Raw genomic sequence first — 23539 nt, forward strand, 5'->3', positions numbered from 1 at the left:
TCAAGACTGTAGTCAAAGTTAATAGTGCAACTGGGTTAAACAAATGTTTGGATAAGTTTCTGGAGGATGGATTCATTAATACATTTTTGACGTGTAGATATGGTGTTAGTCACCTCTCATTTCTGGAGATCATCCCACTGGAATCTACTAGGTTCTTCCATGCTACCTTTCAGGATGCTGGGCTCAAGTGTATCACTGGTCTGACCTAGCATGGCACTTCTTATGCTATGATTATAGCTTTTGATAAGGATTAGGCTTCTGTTTAAAAACCATTACACATTAAAAAAAAAAGGACAAACTACAAACCAATAAATGGTAGAATATTGAAAATAATGAAAAACACTAACCTTAAGCATCTTCTAAAATAGCCTAATTAGCTAGAACGCAAACACTAGCATTTACCTTTTATCAACACTTGGTTATGATCCTTTAGTAACCATGCATGCTTTTCAGTTGTACCAGCTCTGTAAATGCCATTTCTTAGTTCTACACATACATTTAGAAATGAACTGCCCTTTACATTAAAGGCAAATTTGCTTCCTCCAAAGACAGAAGGAAGAGGTAAATTCAATAAAGAATTATAGAATACCATAATTTACATGCAATTCAGCAACTTAGGGTGAGCACTTATGCCAGCTTTATGGCTGGTGTAAGTGCTTGCATCTAAATTATAGGCACACATTTTACCTGATACACTAATATTCTATGAAGGAAAGTACGCCATTTTCCTTTATAGAATAGGTGGGAAGGGAAGGGGGAAATGGGACTTGATATACCACCTTTCTGTGTTTTTTGCAACTACATTCAAAGCAGTTTACATAGTATATTCAGGTACTTATTTTTTGTACCAGGGGCAATGGAGGGTTAAGTGACTTGTCCAGAGTCACAAGGAGCTGAAGTAGGAATCGAACTCAGTTCCTCAGGATCAAAATCCACTGCACTAACCACTAGGCTACTCCTCCACATAGTTGCCCTTTAAATGTGTATCTCTTTGTACGGGTCTGTTTCGTTCCTAAGATGAGCAAAGCCAGTGCAGAGCTTGACTGTGTGAGTGCCTTTAATCTAGGTAGAAGATTGTTTCACCTACTACTCCATCACTAATGTTATCACAATTATTCTGATTGCTAAGGTAAATTTGAGCACATTTCCCCATCGAAGATTTTTAGTGGGGATAGGAGCAGGGCCCAACAAAGCACAACTGCACACACACTGCATGATATTCAAAGAGATTTATCCGGCAGGAGGCTTCCTAAATATATAGTTTTCATTACTTTTCCCCTCTAACCACTACCAAACCCTGTCTTTCAAATCAGACTTAACACTGTGTTTGAAAACAGTGGTGAAGAACAATGTCATTAGCTAGGAAAAAAATGCCCTACATTCTCCAGGGGAGCAGGGCTTCTGACACCATAATGTATTTGATTACAAAAGAACTATAATGCTATTCTAAAACCATAGATAGCGACATCAATCTGCTTCAGCTCCTCATATTCAAACCAAAATGTCATTAGTATGCAACTTCCTTTATCAGTATCTGGGGACAATGTATGTGTAGCTTTATTAAATGCAAAATTAAAACACATTTTCAAAACAGTGAGATGGTAAATAGTCCAAAAAAATCTAGTTTTTCAAACAAAATATGAGAAGCATACACTAAAGCAATCAGACTTCTTCAGTAAAAGAAACAATTATTTTCTATTTTCTCTAGTTCCAAGAAAGAATTCTTAATAACCATATCTGACACAAAACAGTTACGACTGTGGACCACTTCAGAAAGTAACTAATGAAGGAATTATAATGACAAGAGCATATGATTTAAAGGACATTTTCAAAGTTAGACAGATTTTCATTCCTTGCAAATTATGCATTGTTATTCAATAGGAAGCAGTATTGCCTGCAACATCCCAGTAGTCACTTCAGTGACTGCTGCTCTAATTTGCAGGAGCTCCCACACATAAAGGAACAAATGTGCATGGAAGCAGGTGAAAACTTTTCATATTCACTGTTTTTATACAAATTTCAGGACTCTTTAAATGCTTAAGTACCTGAGGAGTGTTTTTACCTAATTTAAAAAAACAATTCGGATAACTTGAAAAACACAGTCCTGGGTCCAATTCAAACTCATTGAGATTGGCAGGTGTCCTTCAGAGGAATGTTTATAGATTCAGTAAGGAGAGATGAAAATTTTTTTTCTAGCATATAAATTATCTCCACATGAGGAACAGTACCAAACCAAAAAGTTTTAATCAGGCCTTTAGGGTATCACAACTGGATTCTATCGATGTTTCAAAGTAGAACAATTAATGCAATCATCGGTGTGATCTGGAAGCTTTCTACAGGTAATGTCAGAACTGACCACATGATCCTCTTGTAAGTGGGAAACGATCAATGAAAGCCATGATTAATCTGTGTCAAAAATAGATCACTTACAAGTTGCTCAGTGTTCAGTAAAGAATTCAGCACAATTTTTGTTTTTTTAAAGTTGTTCACTGAAAGTTCTTGGCCTCATTATGATAAAGGAGGGAGAGGATGAGGCTGTTTTCCCAGTTTCAGCCAAGAATCTTGTCTGTTCTTTAAAATCTGTGACAAGGATCTTTGCAATTTTTATCAGCTGAATGCCTATTCAAATCAATGTAACTGTGGTAATGTTGCTTGTAGTCACCCGTATGAGAATAGTACATATTCAACAAAAATGAAGAGAGAGGAAAACCCTGGCTGGGATTTTGGCTATGTTTTGTTTGATTTGGAATGTCAGCAAGTTCCATATTGGCTGTTTACTTTCAAGTTGAACTTGTTCCATGGGCCTAGAAAAGAAAGTTATACAAGAATGGCTTAGACAAACCATCAATAGAGTTTCCACAAACAAAAACATGTTGGAGCGCAGAAAGATTTTTTCTAGAGCAAAATTCAACAAAATCCTTGTGACTGATAAGGCATAGCAGAGACTGAGTCAATGTCAGGATTTCTTAGAGATTCATCAGCGGGAATGCTATGACCATTGGTGTATTTTGTAATAAATGTTTGCCCCAAGCAAAGGGTTTCATGTGCACTGTATACCCTTACAGACATGACTCACAAAAGGTAAGACAATACCTGAAGAGCTATAATTATTAGAGCTATAGCTAACATTTTTGATAAAATGTCAGTCCATTTTAAGGTAATTACAATTTTCATAATCTGTGTGTCAACCTTTCCAAAAGTAGAATCCCAACATGCAATTCATCATCATGCAGCAGCATTCCCAAGGTTAAACATCAGTTGAGAACTGTCAACAAATCAGAAGCAAGCTTTTAAAGCATCTAGTATAATAAAACATATCTGTACCTTACACTTTTACGATTTCTGCAGTAAATGTCTTCCTTGTAAATTATAATTCATTGTTTTTTTCCCTCAGAAGAACTAGAGAAGCAAAGTTGCCAATCTTTAATAGCTCTCCAAAGACAGCGATTTTTCACAGCTTTCTTTATTAAGAAAGAAGTACACTTCCAAACCAAAGCTGATAAATGGAAAGATTAGAGTCTCTACATGACCTCTGGAACCGCTTAAAAATTTACACACTTTTTTAGTTTCTTACCCACTCTCGCCACATCCTCATTTCCTTAAACCTAGCAATAAGTCCAGACTTGGTGAGTTCTTATCCAAGTCTGGAACAAATGTTGAGATGGTGTATTCAGGAGTGACTCATGTATAGTCAGATCAACAATTCATATACAGTCAGAACCTAACTAGAAGCTAGGTGTGGCACCACAGTCCAAACTGATTCCCAAATCCTCTGGAATGATCTCCATCACAGAGCATGAGTCCAGCTTGTCTTGTGGTGTTCTATAACCATGGTGGCATATACTAAGTTCAGCCACTGCATGGTGGTGGTAAAGCATGTCTCCATTATAGTAAGATAATTCTGTGTGCTAGTAAAAACATCTAATGCATATCATTCTTGAAGGTTTCTGGTTAGAAACAGAATAATCATCAAATAAAAACATCTGTGGTAAAAGTGAAAAACTTATTTTTAAAATATGCACAAATCTTAGCAATCACATTCTTCCAAAAATGCTGGATAGGTACATAAGTCCAGAATGTATGACCAAGAGTAACTGCCAGTGTCCCACATTTTAAACAACTATTTGTCTGTGTTGTACCCATTAGAAAAGCACTCCTAGGGGAAATGTAACTCTGTAAATAAACTTATATTGCTGTTCTCAATAGTTCACAGAAGTCAACTTTACTAATTTAGCAGACCCTGCAAGATGATATCAGAAACAGCCACACCCAGATCTCTGGACCATGCTTCTAAGGACAGCAGTTTAATAAGCCATATGTAGTAACACAAATGTCATCAGATAAGAACCACTGTTCCACCACTCACCTATTTGTGCCCACCTACTATATATTGCAACAGATCCAACTAAGTCTGTTGGTCTTCTGCCCAGTTCCCTGCTATTAAAGGCCCAGTCATTCCTGCTTTGAGCATGCTAGAAGTCCTTTTTGGGTGTTTACCACACCCTTCATGAAAAAGTATTTTTTCACATTTCTTTTTATTGCTCTACCTTTCAGTTTCCTAAGACAATCTTTCTTCCCTTGAGCTTTTCACTCAATTGAAAAATTTACCTTCTGGTACATTATTAACTGTGCTGGATATCTGAATGCTTATATTATACTTCCCTTTTACCTTCTTCCTGCTAGGGTTCTTCAAGTAATGCCAGTGGGGAAGCAAGTGGGTTGTATGGTTCACTGCATTGATGAAATCAAAAAATAACTACTACAGATAAGCAATTTTGCTTTCTCTGATGGCAGGCAAGTACAATGAAACCACATATTATATAGGTGGGATTCCCTTGGTAAGATACATCTTCAAATAAAAAGTGAAAAAACAAGAACAGAAACATATACCAGAGGGTGCAAAAACATGTTTTTGTGGAAGAAATCTCTTTTCTATCTGTGACAGCTGGTTAACTGGAGGTTGAGATAAAGTAAGGCATCTTAGTTTCGAGTTACTAGGCTTGGAGAAGATTGATGGGTTTTTGGACAAACATCTGCAGTAAGTGGGGAAATTACATCTGTGTAGACCAAAAATGGTACTATGAAGATCATGAATCCTCTTCTGAGTTTTACCAAAGATAGGAGATCATATCTACAGGAGAACTATCCTCTATAGAAGGATCTGATGCTAGCCTGTTTTCTGAGCACCAGGAGCAGAAGACTGGCACTTGATGGTATTACCCGCCTGATGGGCCAATGCTCAAAATGTAGCACTGGTGCTAGAGGCAATTACCGCTGGATTAAGACCGGCATTAGTGAGCACAGAATGCTAAGAGGGCTCTAGCGAGGAAGACAATGTGCTCACCAACGATTAGTGCAAATAGCATGCAAATATAGTCAAACATGAGGTCATTTCTTATTCTCTTCCAATGCTCAGAGAACAGTGCATAAAACAAAGTCACTCTTACTGCTAAAAACCTAATGCCAGCTCAGAGCAGGCATTAGGGTGATTGAAGAGAGGATTTCTAATGATTCTCTCTTTAAAATCTGTCAGTTTTTATTTAATGTGGAAGTAGAAGGAAGCCTGTGCAAGCCCCTTAAGCGATGGTAATGAGACGGGTATGTGCGAGTTAGAGCGAACTCGAAAGTGAAAGCACACATTGGCACCTGTTTCTTGCACTTAAATGTAAGCCTTCCAAGTAAAAAAATTAAAATAAAAAGCTTATAATTAAAGGTGCAGAAAACAGGCTTCATTTTTAGGTTTGCCTGGCGCATGCATACAAAAGCTGAGTTTACCGTAAAACTCTTCTGCGTATGCACCAAGCACGCTCCCCCTTGCTTTCACTTTTACATTGTGCATATAATTTGAATACCATTTCCTTTGAGCATTGTTCAGCTAGTTTTCTGCACTGTTCCAGTGGTATGGTTTCTGCACTGTTGGTTTTACCGCAGGAGTTCTGAGCATCAGCCTCTGAGAATGGGTGTCTATGAATTGATCTGTGGACCACATGGGGATTAAAAGAGATCAAAATTTACCTTCTCTGCTAGGTTATGGTCCTCTCTGGCCAAGAAGGTGCGCTTCTTATAGTTATAGTTCTTATAGTTCCACTTACGAAATCCAGGTTGGTCATACAGTGGTGGAAATAAGTATTTGATCCCTTGCTGATTTTGTAAGTTTGCCCACTGACAAAGACATGAGCAGCCCATAATTGAAGGGTAGGTTATTGGTAACAGTGAGAGATAGCACATCACAAATTAAATCCGGAAAATCACATTGTGGAAAGTATATGAATTTATTTGCATTCTGCAGAGGGAAATAAGTATTTAATCCCTCTGGCAAACAAGACCTAATACTTGGTGGCAAAACCCTTGTTGGCAAGCACAGCGGTCAGACGTCTTCTGTAGTTGATGATGAGGTTTGCACACATGTCAGGAGGAATTTTGGTCCACTCCTCTTTGCAGATCATCTCTAAATCATTAAGAGTTCTGGGCTGTCGCTTGGCAACTCGCAGCTTCAGCTCCCTCATAAGTTTTCAATGGGATTAAGGTCTGGTGACTGGCTAGGCCACTCCATGACCCTAATGTGCTTCTTCCTGAGCCACTCCTTTGTTGCCTTGGCTGTATGTTTGGGTCATTGTCGTGCTGGAAGACCAAGCCACGACCCATTTTTAAGGCCCTGGCGGAGGGAAGGAGGTTGTCACTCAGAATTGTACGGTACATGGCCCCCATCCATTCTCCCATTGATGTGGTGAAGTAGTCCTGTGCCCTTAGCAGAGAAACACCCCCAAAACATAACATTTCCACCTCCATGCTTGACAGTGGGGACGGTGTTCTTTGGGTCATAGGCAGCATTTCTCTTCCTCCAAACACGGCGAGTTGAGTTCATGCCAAAGAGCTCAATTTTTGTCTCATCTGACCACAGCACCTTCTCCCAATCACTCTCGGCATCATCCAGGTGTTCACTGGCAAACTTCAGACGGGCCGTCACATGTGCCTTCCGGAGCAGGGGGACCTTGCGGGCACTGCAGGATTGCAATCCGTTATGTCGTAATGTGTTACCAATGGTTTTCGTGGTGACAGTGGTCCCAGCTGCCTTGAGATCATTGACAAGTTCCCCCCTTGTAGTTGTAGGCTGATTTCTAACCTTCCTCATGATCAAGGATACCCCACGAGGTGAGATTTTGCGTGGAGCCCCAGATCTTTGTCGATTGACAGTCATTTTGTACTTCTTCCATTTTCTTACTATGGCACCAACAGTTGTCTCCTTCTCGCCCAGCGTCTTACTGATGGTTTTGTAGCCCATTCCAGCCTTGTGCAGGTGTATGATCTTGTCCCTGACATCCTTAGACAGCTCCTTGCTCTTGGCCATTTTGTAGAGGTTAGAGTCTGACTGATTCACTGAGTCTGTGACAGGTGTCTTTCATACAGGTGACCATTGCCGACAGCTGTCTGTCATGCAGGTAACGAGTTGATTTGGAGCATCTACCTGGTCTGTAGGGGCCAGATCTCTTACTGGTTGGTGGGGGATCAAATACTTATTTCCCTCTGCAGAATGCAAATAAATTCATATACTTTCCACAATGTGATTTTCCGGATTTAATTTGTGATGTGCTATCTCTCACTGTTACCAATAACCTACCCTTCAATTATGGGCTGCTCATGTCTTTGGGCAAACTTACAAAATCAGCAAGGGATCAAATACTTATTTCCACCACTGTATGTACCCTGGACTGATCACAAAAACTTGAGATTTTTCTTTACTGGAGAGAATCTGGCAAAGCAGTTCAAACAAGAAGCAATCCTTTAATTTGCAAGTCCTGGGGCAATATAGATCTTATTTCTGTTTGGGTCCATATATTTAATAGCCAGCAGCTCCCTTCTCCTGCTGCTGCAGATTTCATGCTTAAGTGGGATGGCTGCTGTGAACATATTCTTGGCAGCCTAGCCCCCCCCTCAAAATTAAGCCACAACTAAATCACCAAGTGGTTCAATCAATCCCTCCTTACTCTCAAGTGACAAGCTTGAGAGGAAGTGGACAAAAAAGAAAATAGCAACAATTAGGAGGGCAGTTCTCCAGCTTGCCGACAATAGTGTTGTTCCTCCTGTGTCATGGATTGAGTATTGGGCTGGAATACCTGCTAATAAGACTCTAGCCCTCTTTTCAGGTGCCCTCCTCTGACATAGTTAAATTCTTACTTTCAAAATAGTCCTCGTCCCATTGTATCCTTGGTGTCTGTCCAAGCTATCTACTGAAGAATGCCCCCAGCATATTCATTGAACTTCTCAGGGTGCACATATCTTTCAAGTTCACTCATGGCCTCTTTCCAGATGAGAAGGGTTCACCTACACCTAAGAATTCCTTAGGTTCATTGAGTGATGTTACGAGTTACAAACCAGTTGCTTCCATGCTCTTACTAACCAAGGTGATGAAAGGAATTGTAGTAGCCCAGCTCACTGACTTTTCACCTTTCACTTACTTCATGCATCACAATCTGGCTTCAAACAGTACTGAGAATGTCCTAGCCACTTTAGTTTTTGCCTTCAGGAAAGAAATTAGCTTGGGTAATAAGGTTCTAGTCATGCAATTTGACATGTCAAGTGCATTTGATGTGGTGGATCATGACTTATTTTTAAATGTATTAGACCAATTTGGGCTTTGTGGGAAAGCCTTGTCGTGGTTCCAGAGTTTCCTGAAGTCAAAGTCTTACAAACTAAAATGTCAAGCTCCTTTTCACTGCCTTGGTCTCCTGATTTTTTTTTGTTACATTTGTACCCCGCGCTTTCCCACTCATGGCAGGCTCAATGCGGCAGGCAATGGAGGGTTAAGTGACTTGCCCAGAGTCACAAGGAGCTGTCTGTGCCGGGAATCAAACTCAGTTCCTCAGGATTGTGGTGTGCGGCAAGACTATTTAATGTCATGATGGCTCCTTTAGGAGGGAGACATGAGTCATTGGGATTCCATCCTTTTATTTACACTGATGTCACAATTTACATCCCTTTTCAAGGTGGCATCCATGAAATTCTCAATAGAATTAAAAAGGGCCTTGACAATGGAATCCTGGGCAGGAAACAGGACAGAAGTGCTACACCAGCACACCGACAAACCTGGAGACCTTTGGCTTTGCAAAGGCCCTGAATGAATGTGCTCACCTTCCTTATTACTACTACTACTACTTGACATTTCTAAAGTGCTACTAGGGTTACGCAGCACTGTACAATTTAACATAGAAGGACAGTCCCTGCTCAAAGAGCTTACAATCTAAAGGACAAGTTTGAGGGCCTTTGTCACTACAGGAAAGATACTTGAAACACACTGAACACCAGAGTGAGGCTTGGAACACAAAGGAAGTGGTAGCAGAGAAAAGAACAGACTGGAGCCACCTGTGAAGCTGACCTCCGGAGGTGAGACTGCGTCATGACCACAGTCCTGACAGGTGTCCTATGTGGTCACCAAATCTTTTAAATTACTTTGGAAGCTGAAGCGTATTAGGCCCTTCTCAACAGATATTTTCAGCGTACTTGTTCATTCTCTTGTACTGATCCAGTTTAACTACTGTAATTCTCTCTATGCAGGTTGCAAAGAAATTACAGACTGCTCAAAATACTGTAGCCAGATTTGTCCTTCATGTGCCGCGCTTTGGTAGGGCTACTCCACCGTTGATTCAATTACATGGGCCAAGATTGCTTTCAAACTCTGAGCTCTTATATTTCAGATTGTATGTGGTACCGCCCCTGATTACACGCTACCCCTTGTTACTCTACCTTCTTGCAATGCAACCTTAGGCGTAAGAGACAACTTGTGTCTCCATTTCTCCTACCTGTAAGAAAGCAGTATATAATCTACTGTACTGCTAATTTTTCTTACCAAGGTACTGCATGGTGAAATTCATTCCTGAAATATATAATGTCCCAGCATGATAACTTTGGGACCTCTTTACTAAGGTGTGCTAGAGTTTTTAGCTCATGCTAAAAATTAGTGCACACTAACCATGTAGATGCTCATAGGAATATTATGGGCATCTACATGGTTAGTGCGATCTAAAAATGCTATAGTGCCTCTAATGTGGCTTAGTAATCAGGGCCCTTAGTGTTTTGCAAACTTTTTACATCTTTGCTTTTCAAAAAAATTCCTGTTAGTTGATTCTGATGCCTAATTCATTATGCCTTGTTGAATTCCCCTTACATTCTGTTCTGTATGCTCTATTATTAGTTATGTATTTATAGTTCTTTATCTTGCTTCGCCTTCCTTGAAATACATGGGTTTATGAATTTTATTTTATATTTGTAATGACCCCTCTTGCTTGTTAGCCACATTGAACTCGAATTTGTGCAGGAAAATGTGGGATATAAATATCATAAATAAATAAGAGATCACCTATTTCCACCCTGATAGTTTTTGGACAGAGGAAGATTCTGTTTCTCTCTGTTAACTCAGGGCCTTGATTACTAAGACGTGCTAGAGGTGCGCTAGCATTTTGATAGAGTTTTTAGTGTGCGCTAAGCATTAGCATGCGTTAACCGTGTAGATGCTCATAATATTCCTATGGGAATCTATGCTATGCTGATTCTTATATTTCGCTAAGTTCAAAGGAGATTCTAAGTGGATTACAAACAATAAATCCTTTTCGGGAGAGTTTACAATTGCATATCTAATACATTGAAACTAAAAAAAAAAACCCATCTTTTTAATCAAATGCACATCTATAATCTATAAAACCCAATTTAATGTCACAACTATAGCCGAATCCATATTCCTCAACTTGAAATTGCCGCAGTTAGAATCAATCATCCAACTTTGCATGACCACCTAAACGTAGTCCTGTTTTATAGGCTGCCAGGCAACTGGCAGGAATGCCAAATACACTTTATGGATTTTATATGGAACACATGTGTCTCTATCTCCAACCTTCTTATAGCAGGGGATATCAACCTTCACCTTGAAGATACTGACTTAATTAACGTTGGTGAATGTAAGGACTTCTTCTAACTATGGGATCTCTACTGGCCAAATATGCAGTCCACCCATATTAAAGGGCACACACTAGACATCATTATGTACAAATTCTCCTCTGAACTAACTTTGGCATTAACAGATACAAAATGGACGGCTATACCCTGGTCCGACCACTACAAGCAAACCTCTCCCTTCAATGGCGAATAAAAGATTTACACCATAAACAAGAACGACTAACCTATACCATGAGAGGCAAAATAGATCCATCAGCATTTTGGCAATTATTCTATAAAAATGAATGGACAGCATCACCAGATTCATACCAATTTCTCCAAGATGCAGAAACATACTAGATAGCATAGCTCCACTTCAATCCGAAACCTCACATAGAAAGAAATACCTTGGTTTAATGAAGAACTGAAAAAACTAAAAACACAAGTTTGAAGACTAGAACGAGCATGGAATAAAAAGAGAGACGACTCCGCACTCAACGCTTGGAAGCAACGACAAAGAAAATACAAATACACCATCAGACAAACTAAAAGATCATATTACAAAACTGAAATTGGACCAGACTATAAGGATACACATAAACTTTTCCAACTCGTGAACAAATTAAATACTACACCGGTTACTTCTAACAGCACAGACACCCCATCAGCAGACAAGCTTGCGGAACATTTCAAAGAGAAAATTGTAAAACTACGACTCACGATACCAGTTAATACCAGGGACCACGAAAAACTCCTTGATTGTTTAGACCCAATCCAGGGGGAATACCCAGCTGATCGAACATGGACTTACTTAGCATCTCCCAAACGCTTGACAGATACGCCAAGTCTCACTGCAAACTAGACATATGCCCTAATAACCTCATAAAATCAGCCCCCCCCCCCCCAATTCAAAACAGACCTCACGAAACATTTGAACTATATGTTACAAAGTGGACTCTTCCCAAAAACAAAGCAAATATTTTACTTACCCCCTTACCTAAAAACGCAAAGAAAAGCACAAGTGACGTAACCAACTATCGCCTAGTTGCATCCATCCCGCTGATAACCAAGTTAATGGAAGGCATAGTAACCAAGCAACTCACCAACTACTTAAATAAATTTCAATTCTGCACGAGCCTCAATCAGGATTTCGGTCAAACCACAGCACCGAAACAGTACTAGTCACTCTCCTGACTAAATTTAAACAAGCAATTGCAACTGGCAACAACATACTTCTCTTACAATTTGACATGTCCAGTGCTTTCGACATGGTTAACCATGGAATATTACTACATATCCTAGAATTGGAGGTAATGTCCTTAACTGGTTCAGAAGCTTCCTGACCACAAGATCATACCAAGTGACAGTTAACTCAGCTACATCAATCCCATGGACACCTGATTGTGTAGTCCCTCAAGGATCTCTCCTCTCACCAACCCTCTCCAACTTAATGATACCACTAGCCAAGTTACTATCCAATCATGTTATGACCCGGTAGTGGTGAGCCCCTGTGCTCCGACTGAGCACGGCAGAGATGGAGTGACACCGCACTCGGTCAGGCAGCCAGACAACCCCTAGCTTCACCTGGGAAGCGACCACCGTTCACCGGGAGTTGAGCCCCCAGCTGCAGGCGGCCACCAGGACTTCAGGAACCGGCGGGGTTGCACAGCCGCTGACCAGGATAGCAGGAAACAGACACTGTCCAGAACCAGTACTCCAACGGGCAAAGAAATAGTCAAATCAGTCCAGAGTCAAGGCAGGCAGCAAACAAGCGAAATCCGAGATAACTAGCCAAGGTCTGGTACACAGGAAAAACAGGAACAGAAGGAAGTCGGTGAACAGCACTCCGACAGCAACTCCTCAGAACAAATGAGGCCGAAGCAATGAAGGCCTGGAGGCAGTGCTTTAAATAGTGAGGAAATCTGAGCAAACCACACTCAGGTGAAGCCAACATGGCTGCCATATAGGAGATCCTCCCAAGACCAAATATGGAGTTCCTTCCTGATCTCCTTTATACAAGATGGCCGCCCCCTCCTGAGCTAGCCAAGATGGCCGCTGCCTGTGCTCTAAGCCGGATGACGGCTGCCAGACTTGGGAAACTGAAACCGACCCATCCTGGAGAAACATCAAAAAGCCGGCTAGCTCTGCCGGACCGCATCTCGCCGGCGAATCAGACGCGCAGGCCTGAAATCAGGTGAGGAACGTAACAAATCAGAACCTTAATCCATTCATATATGCAGATTTCGTCACAATCTACATCACGTTCAAACATGATATAAAGGAAATTACCAACGACATCAACCAAAGTTTCCTAACCATGCACTCTTGGGCAGATGCATTTCAGCTGAAACTTAATGCAGAAAAAACACAATGTCTTATACTTACTTCACACCATAACACAAATAAATTCACCACTGTAATCACACCAAACTTTTCCCTTCCCGTGGCAGACACTCTGAAAATTCTAGGAGTCACCACTGATCGCAATCTCACCCTTGAAAGTCAAGTGAAAAATACAACTAAGAAGATGTTCCATTCAATGTGGAAACTTAAGAGAGTAAAGCCTTTCTTCCCAAGGGCTATTTTTCGCAACCTGGTGCAGTCATTGGTGCTGAGCCACCTAGACTACTGCAATGCAATCTATGCTGGCAGTAAAGAGTATATTATAAAAAAAACTTCAAACAGCCTAGAACACTGCAGCCAGACTCATATTTGGAAAAACAAAATACGAAAGTGCAAAACCACTAAGAGAAAAACTACACTGGCTACCAATCAAAGAACATATTGCGTTCAAGGTCTGCACTCTAGTTTATAAAATCATTCACGGAGATGCCCCGGCCTACATGGTAGACCTTGTTGACTTGCCACCCAGAAATGCTAAAAGATCAGCCCGTACATTCCTTAATCTACACTTCCCCAGCTGCAAAGGAGTGAAATACAGACTAACACATGCGTCCAGCTTTTCCTACATAAGCACGCAGTTGTGGAATGCACTACCACTTACCTTAAAAACAAATTATGAGCTAATCAATTTCCGTAAATCTCTGAAGACCTTTCTATTCAACAAGGCATACCACAACAAGCAATAATTTAATTATAACACAACCCCACTTCAACTTTAATCTGAATATCTTCTCGCTTTATCCGTCTGCTTAATTCTACATTGTCATCCATGTATTCATGTAACACCAATGTATCTTGTACTCCAGAATGGCGAATGCCATAACGGAACATTGTAAGCTTAATTCTATATCGTCATCCATGCACTCCATGTAACACCAATTGTATCTTTTACTCTGGAATGGCGAATGCCATAACGGAACATTGTAAGCCACATTGAGCCTGCAAATAGGTGGGAAAATGTGGGATACAAATATACAACCAATAAAATAAATAAAAATAAATCTAAAACATTAATTACAGTTGCAGATCTAATACATTTAAACTAAAAAGGATCTTTCTTATCAAACATATTGAAACTAAAAAACATCTTTCTCATCAATCAAAAAAAGACTAATGTTTTCCTGAAGGAATAATAGCATTATTTTCCAAATTTCTAAAGGCAGTCTATTCCAAAGCCTAACTCCCTGATGTAAAAAGCAACACTTTAGCATGGATTTCTTCTGAACACCCTTAAAGGATGGCTTTAGTAACATAATAACACAGTAAATGACAGCAGATAAAGACCTGAACGGTCCATCCAGTCTGCCCAACATGATAAACTCATTTTACATGGTATGTGATACTTTATATGTATACCCAAGTTTGATTTGTCCTTGCCATTCTCATGGCACAGACTGTACAAGTCTGCCCAGCACTCTTCTTGTACTAAAAGTTCTGAAGCTAATGTCGAAACCCCTTAAATTTACACTCCAGCATAACGCTTGGCTGCTCTGCGCATGCTTTAGGGGCCGATTAACGACGGGAATTATGATCGTGTGATACATCCTACTTTTCAATACCGCTCCGAACATTTCTGAAGCGTTTGTTTAGTGCATTCTCGTTTTTTAAAAAATCGTTAAGCACTTTTACGTTTTTTTATTTTTTAACGTTTGGTTGATGCATCTGGGCCTCTATGGGCTATCTTCGTGTCATCCACAAAAAGGCAAACCTTTCCTTCCAACCCTTCAGCAATATCTCTCACAAATATATTAAACAGAATAGGCCCCAGCACCGACCCCTAAGGAATTCCACTGCTCACCTTCCTTTCCTCCAAGCGGATTCCACTTACCACCACCCTCTGCCACCTGTCAGTCAACTAGTTTCCTATCCAGTACACCACTTTTGGTCCTAAATTGAGCCCTTTCAGCATATTCACGAGTCTTCTGTGGGGGACCGTATCAAAGGCTTTGCTGAAATCCAAGTATATTACATCTAGCGCACGTCCTTCATCCAGTTCTTTGGTCACCTAGTCAAAGAAGTCAATAAGATTTGTTTGGCAGGATTTTCCTTTGGTAGAGCCATGTTGCCTTGGGTCCTGTAATCCATTGGCTTCTAGAAAGTTAACTATCCTTTCTTTCAGCAGCGACTCCATTGTTTTTCTTACTACCGACGTGAGACTTACCGGTCTGTAGTTTCCCACTTCTTTCCTGTCTCCGTTTTTTGAAAAGAGGGACCACATCCGCTCGTCTCCAATCTTGCGGAACCTCTCCCATCTCTAAAGATATATTAAATGAATCTTAAAGAGGTCCCACAAGGACCTCTCTGAGCTCCCTCAGTATCCTAGCATGTATCCCGTCCAGCCCCATAGCTTTGTTCACCTTCAGATACTCCAGTTGTTTATAAACTCTTTCATCCATAAACGGCACAGTATCTACTCCATTCCCAGATATTCCCTCGGCAGCCATCCATGGTCCTTCACCAGGATTTTCCTCAGTGAGCACCGAAGAGAAGTAATTGTTTGACACGCTCAGTTTATCCTCCTCACTCTCCACATAGCCATTCTCATTATTTTTCAGTTTCGCAATTCCATTCCTATCTTTTCTCCTTTCTCCAATATATCTGAAAAAGGTCTTGTCACCTATCTTTACATCTTTAGACATTTTTTTCTTCTGCTCTCATTTTTGATAGCCCTCTTCACTTCTTTCAGTTTAATCCAATAATCTTTCCTGTGATCCTCTCGTTGCGTTCTTTTGTATTTCTTGAACAAAGCCTCTTTTACTCTTATTTTTTTCAGCTACTTGTTTGGAGAACCATATAGACTTCCTGTTTCTCTTATTTTTGTTTACTTTCCTTGCGTAAAGATCAGTCACCGTATTTACAACAGCCTTTAGCTCTGACCACTGATTTTCCACTTCTCCTACACCTTCCCACACCAACAGCTCCTTCAGGCATTCCCCCATTTTATCAAAATCAGTACATCTGAAATCCAGTACTTTTTGTGCGTCTGCACTCCGCCTTTGCCCTTATATCAAGCCATATCGTGTGATGATCACTATTACAAAGATGGGCACCCAATCGGATATTGGAAACACTTCCTCCATTCGTGAACACTAGATCCAGCATCGACCCTTCACTTGTGGGTTCCGTCACCATTTGTCTGAGCAAGGCACTGACAGGCGTCCACAATCTCCCTACTTCTTTCCAATTCTGCAGATGGGACGTTCCAATCCACATCAGACAAGTTGAAATCTCCCCTTTCATACCAATCTTTTGAATATCTTCTATCAGATCCTTGTTTAGCTTCTCCGTTTGTGCTGGAGGTCTGTAGATAACCTCCACATGGATACAGGTTCCATCTTCTTTTTCCAGGATGATCCATAAAGCTTCTTCCTTTCCCCAGGTTCCCCGCATTTCAGTCGCTCTGATATTGTCTCTCACATACAGAGACACTCCTCCACCTCTTCAGCCCTCTCTATCCTTCCTAAAAAGATTATAGCCCAGTATAGTCACATCCCATTCATGGGAATCATTGAACCACGTCTCTGTAATAGCAACAATATCCAATTTTTCTTCAAACATCAGGGCTTGCAAGTCTTGAACCTTTTTACCTAGCCTACGAACATTTGTGGTCATTTTGCTTTCCATGTGCTTAGTGCGTTTAGGTGCTTTTCTTTATTTAGGTGATCTTTCCCGCTGCCATCATGTTTATTCTGGGGGTGACTTTCCGATTTCCCTTGTTTCCTTTTGTCACCCCCCACCCCCCGCCTTCTAGTTTAAATGTCTAGAAACATACTGTCTGAATTTCTCCCCAAGGATCCTTTTTTCCCATTACAGAAAGATGTATCCCATCATTACAGTACAACCTGTTATTTTTCCATGTATTATCCCATGCTCCCATGTATCCAAAACCTTCTTCTTTACACCAAGGCCACTGTTTTGCGTAGTCTTTCCTCTCCCTTCCCCCATGTGGGAATTACTTCAGAAAAAGCCACAGTCCGAACCAAAGATTTCAGTCCCTCCCCAAGCTTCTGGAATGCTCTCTGTGCATAAACTTGCTATTGTTGGCCAGGTCATTTGTCCCCAGGTGAATTACATCAGTATTTGAAGCCTTGCACTCTTCTTGGATCACTTTCAGTATTTGATTGGTACATCTGGTAGCTGAAGATCCTGGAAGGCATTTCACTAGGTTGGAACCCTTGAACTGTGTTCCTAAGTTAATGCCTCATAATGGAGTCTCCGATCACCAATCTGTCATTGTTTGGGGGATGTTTCTTGGGTTGTGCTACTTTCATTGCCTCTGGTTCTACTACATTACTTCTTAAGTACATATGTATTGCCATAGTGGGACAGACCAAAGGTCCATCAAACCCAGCATCCTGTTTCCAACAGTGGCCAATCCAGGTCACAAATACCTGGCAAGATCCCAAAAAAGTACAAAACATTTTATGCTGCTTATCCCAGAAATAGTGGATTTTCCCCAAGTCTATGGGCTTTTCCTTTAGGAAGCCATTCAAACCTTTTTCAAACTCTACTAAGCCTTTACCACATTCTCTGGCAATGAATTACAGAGTATAATTACATATTGAGTGAAGAAAAATGTTCTCTGAGTTTTAAATTTACTACTTTGTAGCTTCATCGCATGCCCCCTAGTCCTAGTATTTTTGGAAAACGTACACAGACGCTTCACATCTACCCGTTCAACTCCACTCATTATTTTATAGACCTCTATCATATCTCCCCCTCAGCTGCCTTTTCTCCAAGCTGAAGAGCCCTAGCCACTTTAGCCTTTCCTCATAGGAAGTCGTCCCAGCCCCTTTATCATTTTCATCGCCCTTCTCTGCAACTTTTCGAATTCCACTATATCTTGAGCTGCGGCAACCAGAATTGAACACAATATTCGAGGTGCAGTCGCACCATGAAGCGATATAAAGGCATTATAACGTCCTCATTTTTGTTTTCCAATCCTTTCCTAATAATACCTAACATTCTATTTGCTTTCTTAGCCGCAGCAGCACACCGAGCTAAAGGTTTCTAGGTATCATCAACGACAACACCTATATCCCTTTCTTGGGCAGTGACTCCTAATTTGACAGGGGCAAAGGCTGGGAGGGTGAGTGCTTCTGTGTCACAGATCTTAGTCTACCAGAGCTTACTGTAACCCATCTATTCCTCTGTTGTTTCAGTGGTGGTGGTAAATTGGCAGGGAATTGAGTAATCCTGGATGCTTCTTGAGTTTGTTGATCTTATCTTTCAAAGCTGATATTTGGAGAAAGATAGGCCAAGTTCTAAGGTTCCGGATAGTTTGCCTTAGGATTAAAGCAGAACATGGATATGCTCTGAATGAAGGTCATATTGATGTGATTCAGAAGTGTGAAAAAGCAGTGGCGTAGCAAGGGCGGGGCGGTGGGGGCGGTCCGCCCTGGGTGTCCACGGGTGGGGGGTGCTCCGTCTCGTCTCTCTCCTGCCACCACCTGCCTTTTTTTTTTTTTAATCCGTGCAGCCACGCAGGCAGCGCTTCGCGTCTGCCCTGCGTGTGCTGTGAAAGAAGTAAATCGTCAGCGCTGGCTTCGGGGCTTCCCTCGATGTCCCGCCCTCGAGGAAATAGGAAGTTACCTCACAAGAGGGTGGGACATCGAGGGAAGCCCCGAAGCCAGCGCTGGCGATTTACTTCTTTCACAGCAGCACACACAGTGCAGACGCGAAGCGCTGCCTGCGTGGCTACACGGATTAAAAAAAAAAGAAAAGAAAAAGGCAGGCGGTGGCAGGAGAAGAGGGCTCTGTGGCTTCAATGGAGGGGGGACGGGACTAGGTCGGGGGGGGGGGAGCTCAGAGGGGAGAATGGGGATTGGAGAGGGGGGGGGGGCTCAGAGGGGAGAATGGGGATTGGAGAGGGGGGGGGGGAGTTCAGAGGAGGGGTGCTCAGAGGGGAGAAGGGGATTGGAGAGGGTGGGGGTGCTCAGAGGGGAGAATGGGGATTGGGGAGGGGTGGGGGAGTTCAGAGGGGAGAATGGGGATTGGAGAGGGTGGGGGTGCTCAGAGGGGAGAATGGGGATTGGAGAGGGGGTGGGGGAGTTCAGAGGAGGGGTGCTCAGAGGGGAGAAGGGGATTGGAGAGGGTGGGGGTGCTCAGAGGGGAGAATGGGGATTGGGGAGGGGTGGGGGTGCTCAGAGGGGATTGGGGAGGGTGGGGGAGCTCAGAAGGGTACTCAGAGGTGAGAAGGGGTTTGGGGAGGGGTGGGGGAGGTCAGAGGAGGGATGCTCAGAGGTGAGAAGGGGATTGGGGAGGGTGGGGGGTGCTCAGAAGGAAGAATGGGGATTGGGTGGGGGTGCTCAGAGGGGATAAGGGGACTGGGGAGGGAAGTGCTCATGGGAGAAGGGGTCTGGAACTGGGGGCTGAAAAGGGGCAGGGGCTGATACTGTGGGGACTGGGGGCTTTAAAGGGGACAGGGAGAAGTGGCTGGGGCTGAAGCTCGGGACTGGTGAGAGAAAAGGGCAGGGGTTGAAACTAGGGGCTGAAAAGGGGACAGGGAGAAGTGGCTGGGGGCTGAAGCCCAGGACTGATGGGAGAAAAGGGCTGGGGACTGGTGGGATAGTGGGGCTGAAAAGGGTGGCAGGTGGGAGATGTGGGCTGGAACTAGGTGCAGGTGGAAAGAGGGGGCAGAGAGAGGGGACAGACCCTGGATGGAAAGGGGGGGAGCGTGAGGGAGGGCAGACCCTGGATGGATGGGAGAGGGAGGGCAGACCCTGGATGGATGGGAGAGGGAGGGCAGACGGATCGAAGGGGCAGAGAGAAAGGGCAGATGGTGGGTGGAAGGGGGAGAGAGAAAGAGGGCAGATGGTGAATGGAAGGGGCAGAGAGAGAAGGCAGACACTGGATGGAAGGGACATTAGAGAGGGCAGACACTGGATTTCAGAGAAAGAGCAAAGACAGATGTTGGATGGAAGGAAGACAGTGACAAGATGATGAGGAAAGCAGAAACCAGAGACAACAAACTGTAAATAAAATATATTTTTTTATTTTTTTTGCTTTAGGGTATAGTATTGTATCTGTGTTTATGTGTTAAATGTTTATAAATAAGGTAATCATTTTATTGGACTAATTTTTAATACATTTTGACTTAACTTTCAGAGAACAAAACCCCCTTCCTCAGGTCAGGATAGGATACTATAACAGCACTATACTGTATTGACCTGAGGAAGGAGGTTTGGGCCTCTGAAAGCTAAATGTATTAGTCCAATAAAATGGTATTTTATTTTCTATATTTGTTTTATTTCTATTTGTTAATTTGTAAAGTGATCGGATTTGTTAGTTTTTTCAAATTTTATATTTTGCACAGTACTAGGGGACATTTTCTGTTTCTGTGGTGTTGCATTGTATGCAGAGTCTGGCATCGGGGGTTCAGTTTAATTTTTGTCTAAATAGAAAGTTTATGATTACTTATTCTATAGTGGATTAGGGTGTATCTGTGTTTGTGAAAAAGACATGGCTTTCGGTTGGCATTGACTGTGCAGGATCGACGATCTGTACTAATCTGTCTGTTTTCATTTTACAATAGGTGAATTGATGTTCTAGTGCTCACTGTAGCGTTTAAGATGCTTGTGTGACTTGTAGAAATGACTGCTTATGGTATGGTAGAATTGCGCTATAGGTCCTGAGTGTTTTGTATTCTCAGAATGCCTAGTACTGGATTGGGGGGGGGGGGGGGTGTTAAAAAATGACCGGCCCCGGGTGTCAACTACCCTAGCTACGCTACTGTGAAAAAGTGAATTATGATAGGGGATAACAAGGAGTAGGACTGACGAATTATGGTGTAATGAAGATACTTGTCCCTTGATTACCCTATATAAAGGGAGTACACCTAGGGGTGGGTGGGTAGGACAGACCCTCTGCAAGTGAAAAGGCAGTTTTGTTTTGTTTTTAATTAGATAGAATAGAAAGCAGGTAATCAGGAAGATATTAAGACATAGGTAACCACAGTTTACAATCAAACCAAGTCTGAAAATGCCCAGCGTAGTTCAGATAGCTCACAAGGTAAACTTAAGTTCTGGGTTTTTTTTCCTTTTACCACACAGCTGTATACAAATTGCCCCTCCTCCAAAGGTATGAAGTACATGAGTCACCAGATGCTATATAACCAAATTGATTGAATTAAGTCTCTTGCACTGAAGATTCAAAACCCAATTCTAGTAAATACACCTTTAAGACAGACACCAGATTCACCAAATTCTGTGTAACCAAATTGATTGGATTAAGTCACTTGGCACAGGTTCAAAACACAGTTCTAATGAGAGCACCTTTAAGACAATTCCATATGATTGGATTAAGTCACTTGGCACAGAAGTTCAAAACACAGTTTAATAAAAGCACCTTTAAAGATAGTACCAGCATAAAAATAATATGAAATCACAATGCAAGTTATAGGCAATAGAATGAAGACAGTTTAGAAACCTTTAGAGGTCAGACCCTCTGCAAATGAAAATACTTTTTTTTTTTTAATTACATAGAATAGAAAGCAGGTAATCAGGAATATATTAAGACACAGATAACATCAGTTTACAATCAAACCAAGTCTGAAAATGCCCCAATTAATTTAATTTCAAACAGCATTCCTATCTGCCTGAGAAAAAAGATAAAATGGGAAATCTAAATAATTAATCAGTCTACCAGATCCATCAGTGTACAGCATTTTGTACATCATACATGTTTGCTTAAACTTCAGTCTTGAAGATATAGGAAGCCAATATAGCTCCTTCAACAGTGGGGATGTTCTTTTAAACCTTCCCAGGATTTAAATCAATCTTGCTGCTGTATTCTGCAGAAATTGAAGTTTTTGTAACAGTTTTTTTGTAAGACCCCCCAAATAGTGAGTTACAATAATCTAAGTATGATATCAGGATTGTCTGTGCCACTGTTCTAAAGTTATTTGGGTGTAATTTAGATCTAATTGCTCTTAGCTGCCGTAATCGAAAAAAATATTTTTAGATAAAGCCTTCATATGTAATTCAAACGTTAAGCCTGAATCAATCATGACTCCCAACACTTTTGAGTGGTCTTCAATCATTAGCTTCTCATCTGTACCCAATTCCAAACACTTAGCTGTCAGCTTCTCATAATCTCCAAACCAAACAACCTTAGTCTTCAGTCTATTCAATTTCAGAAAATTAGCTTTAGCTCAGTTATCAGTTTTGAAGATAATCTCCCTCAAGAAAGTCATAGTATCTTCACACTTTTCTCAAACTTCACATAGAAGAAAAATATCATCAGCATATGAGTAGACCAATACTCCTACGGTGGATAGCACTGTTCCCATTGTACTTAAATAGATGTTGAACAAGATCCCAAGCTCCACCAGCTGTACACTTCCCCCTGATGGTAATGAAAACGCTATTCTCTATGATACTGGCACCTGTACATGTTCAGTTTTCAGCGCATGCCTGCTGCAGACTGCCAAGGTGGAAAGAAGCATTTTCCCGGCAGCTGAGATATTTTTGTGGTGGTGGTGGTGCTGGTGGGGGGAGGGGAGAACTCTTGGTGCCCACCCACTTTTTGTCTAGGACCACCCAAAATCTGTTATCTGGCTACCTCCTGTACCTTAGAATCCTTTCTTATACTATATATTCTCCTCTGTAAAAACTAACTAAACCATTTCAAAACAGTACCACTCACTCCAATCAAAGGCGGCTGATGTATCGAATTGAAGCAAAATCATTTGCTTTCCCTTACTAAGAGCCAGTCTGATTTCAGTTACCATTTCCAGCAACAAAGTTCCAGTACTATGTAGTGGTCTGAAACCGTGTTGTGAAAAATGAAGAATGTCAAATTTGTTAAAGTATTCACAACAGATTCAATAAGTTGCTTGCCACTGGTCTATAATTTTCAGGCTTAGCCAAATCAGCTCCCATTGATTTGGGAATAGAAGTCAGCAAAATATATGCCAAATCAAGGGGGTAACTCCCAGTACTCAGAATAAAATTAACAAACATTGACAATCAGACCACTATGTCAGTGGATGCTGTCTTAAGTAAATAAGAAGGAAAAACATCAAAGTAACTAGCTTTCTTAGACAACCTTTTGAGGTAGGTATTAATAGTATTTGTATCAACTTCCAGAAATTCATTCCATAGCATGTCTCCTTTCAGAGAGTTATCTCCTCTCTCCTCCTGTTGCTCCCACCATTGGCAATCCTGTTTGGTTTCAACAAGACTTTGCCTAATATCATCTATTTTGGTGC

General features: G+C 41.6%; 1 protein-coding gene across 4 annotated transcripts in view; it reads right to left on the reverse strand.

The window, feature by feature from the left end:
• Positions 1 to 1350: 1350 nt before the first annotated feature.
• Positions 1351 to 23539, reverse strand: part of SLC44A1 (solute carrier family 44 member 1) — an 851962-nt gene continuing 829773 nt past the window's right edge. For all 4 annotated transcript variants that reach the window (XR_003941047.1, XR_003941046.1, XM_030194328.1 and 1 more), the window contains one exon: positions 1351 to 2804. Coding sequence is in view for 2 of the 4 variants with exons in the window: in XM_030194328.1 (XP_030050188.1) it covers positions 2781 to 2804 (24 nt within the window). In the remaining 2 variants the exon portion in view is untranslated. The remainder of the gene's footprint in view (positions 2805 to 23539) is intronic.

The sequence above is a fragment of the Microcaecilia unicolor genome, chromosome 2 (assembly GCF_901765095.1).
Source record: "Microcaecilia unicolor chromosome 2, aMicUni1.1, whole genome shotgun sequence".
Lineage (NCBI taxonomy): Eukaryota > Metazoa > Chordata > Amphibia > Gymnophiona > Siphonopidae > Microcaecilia > Microcaecilia unicolor.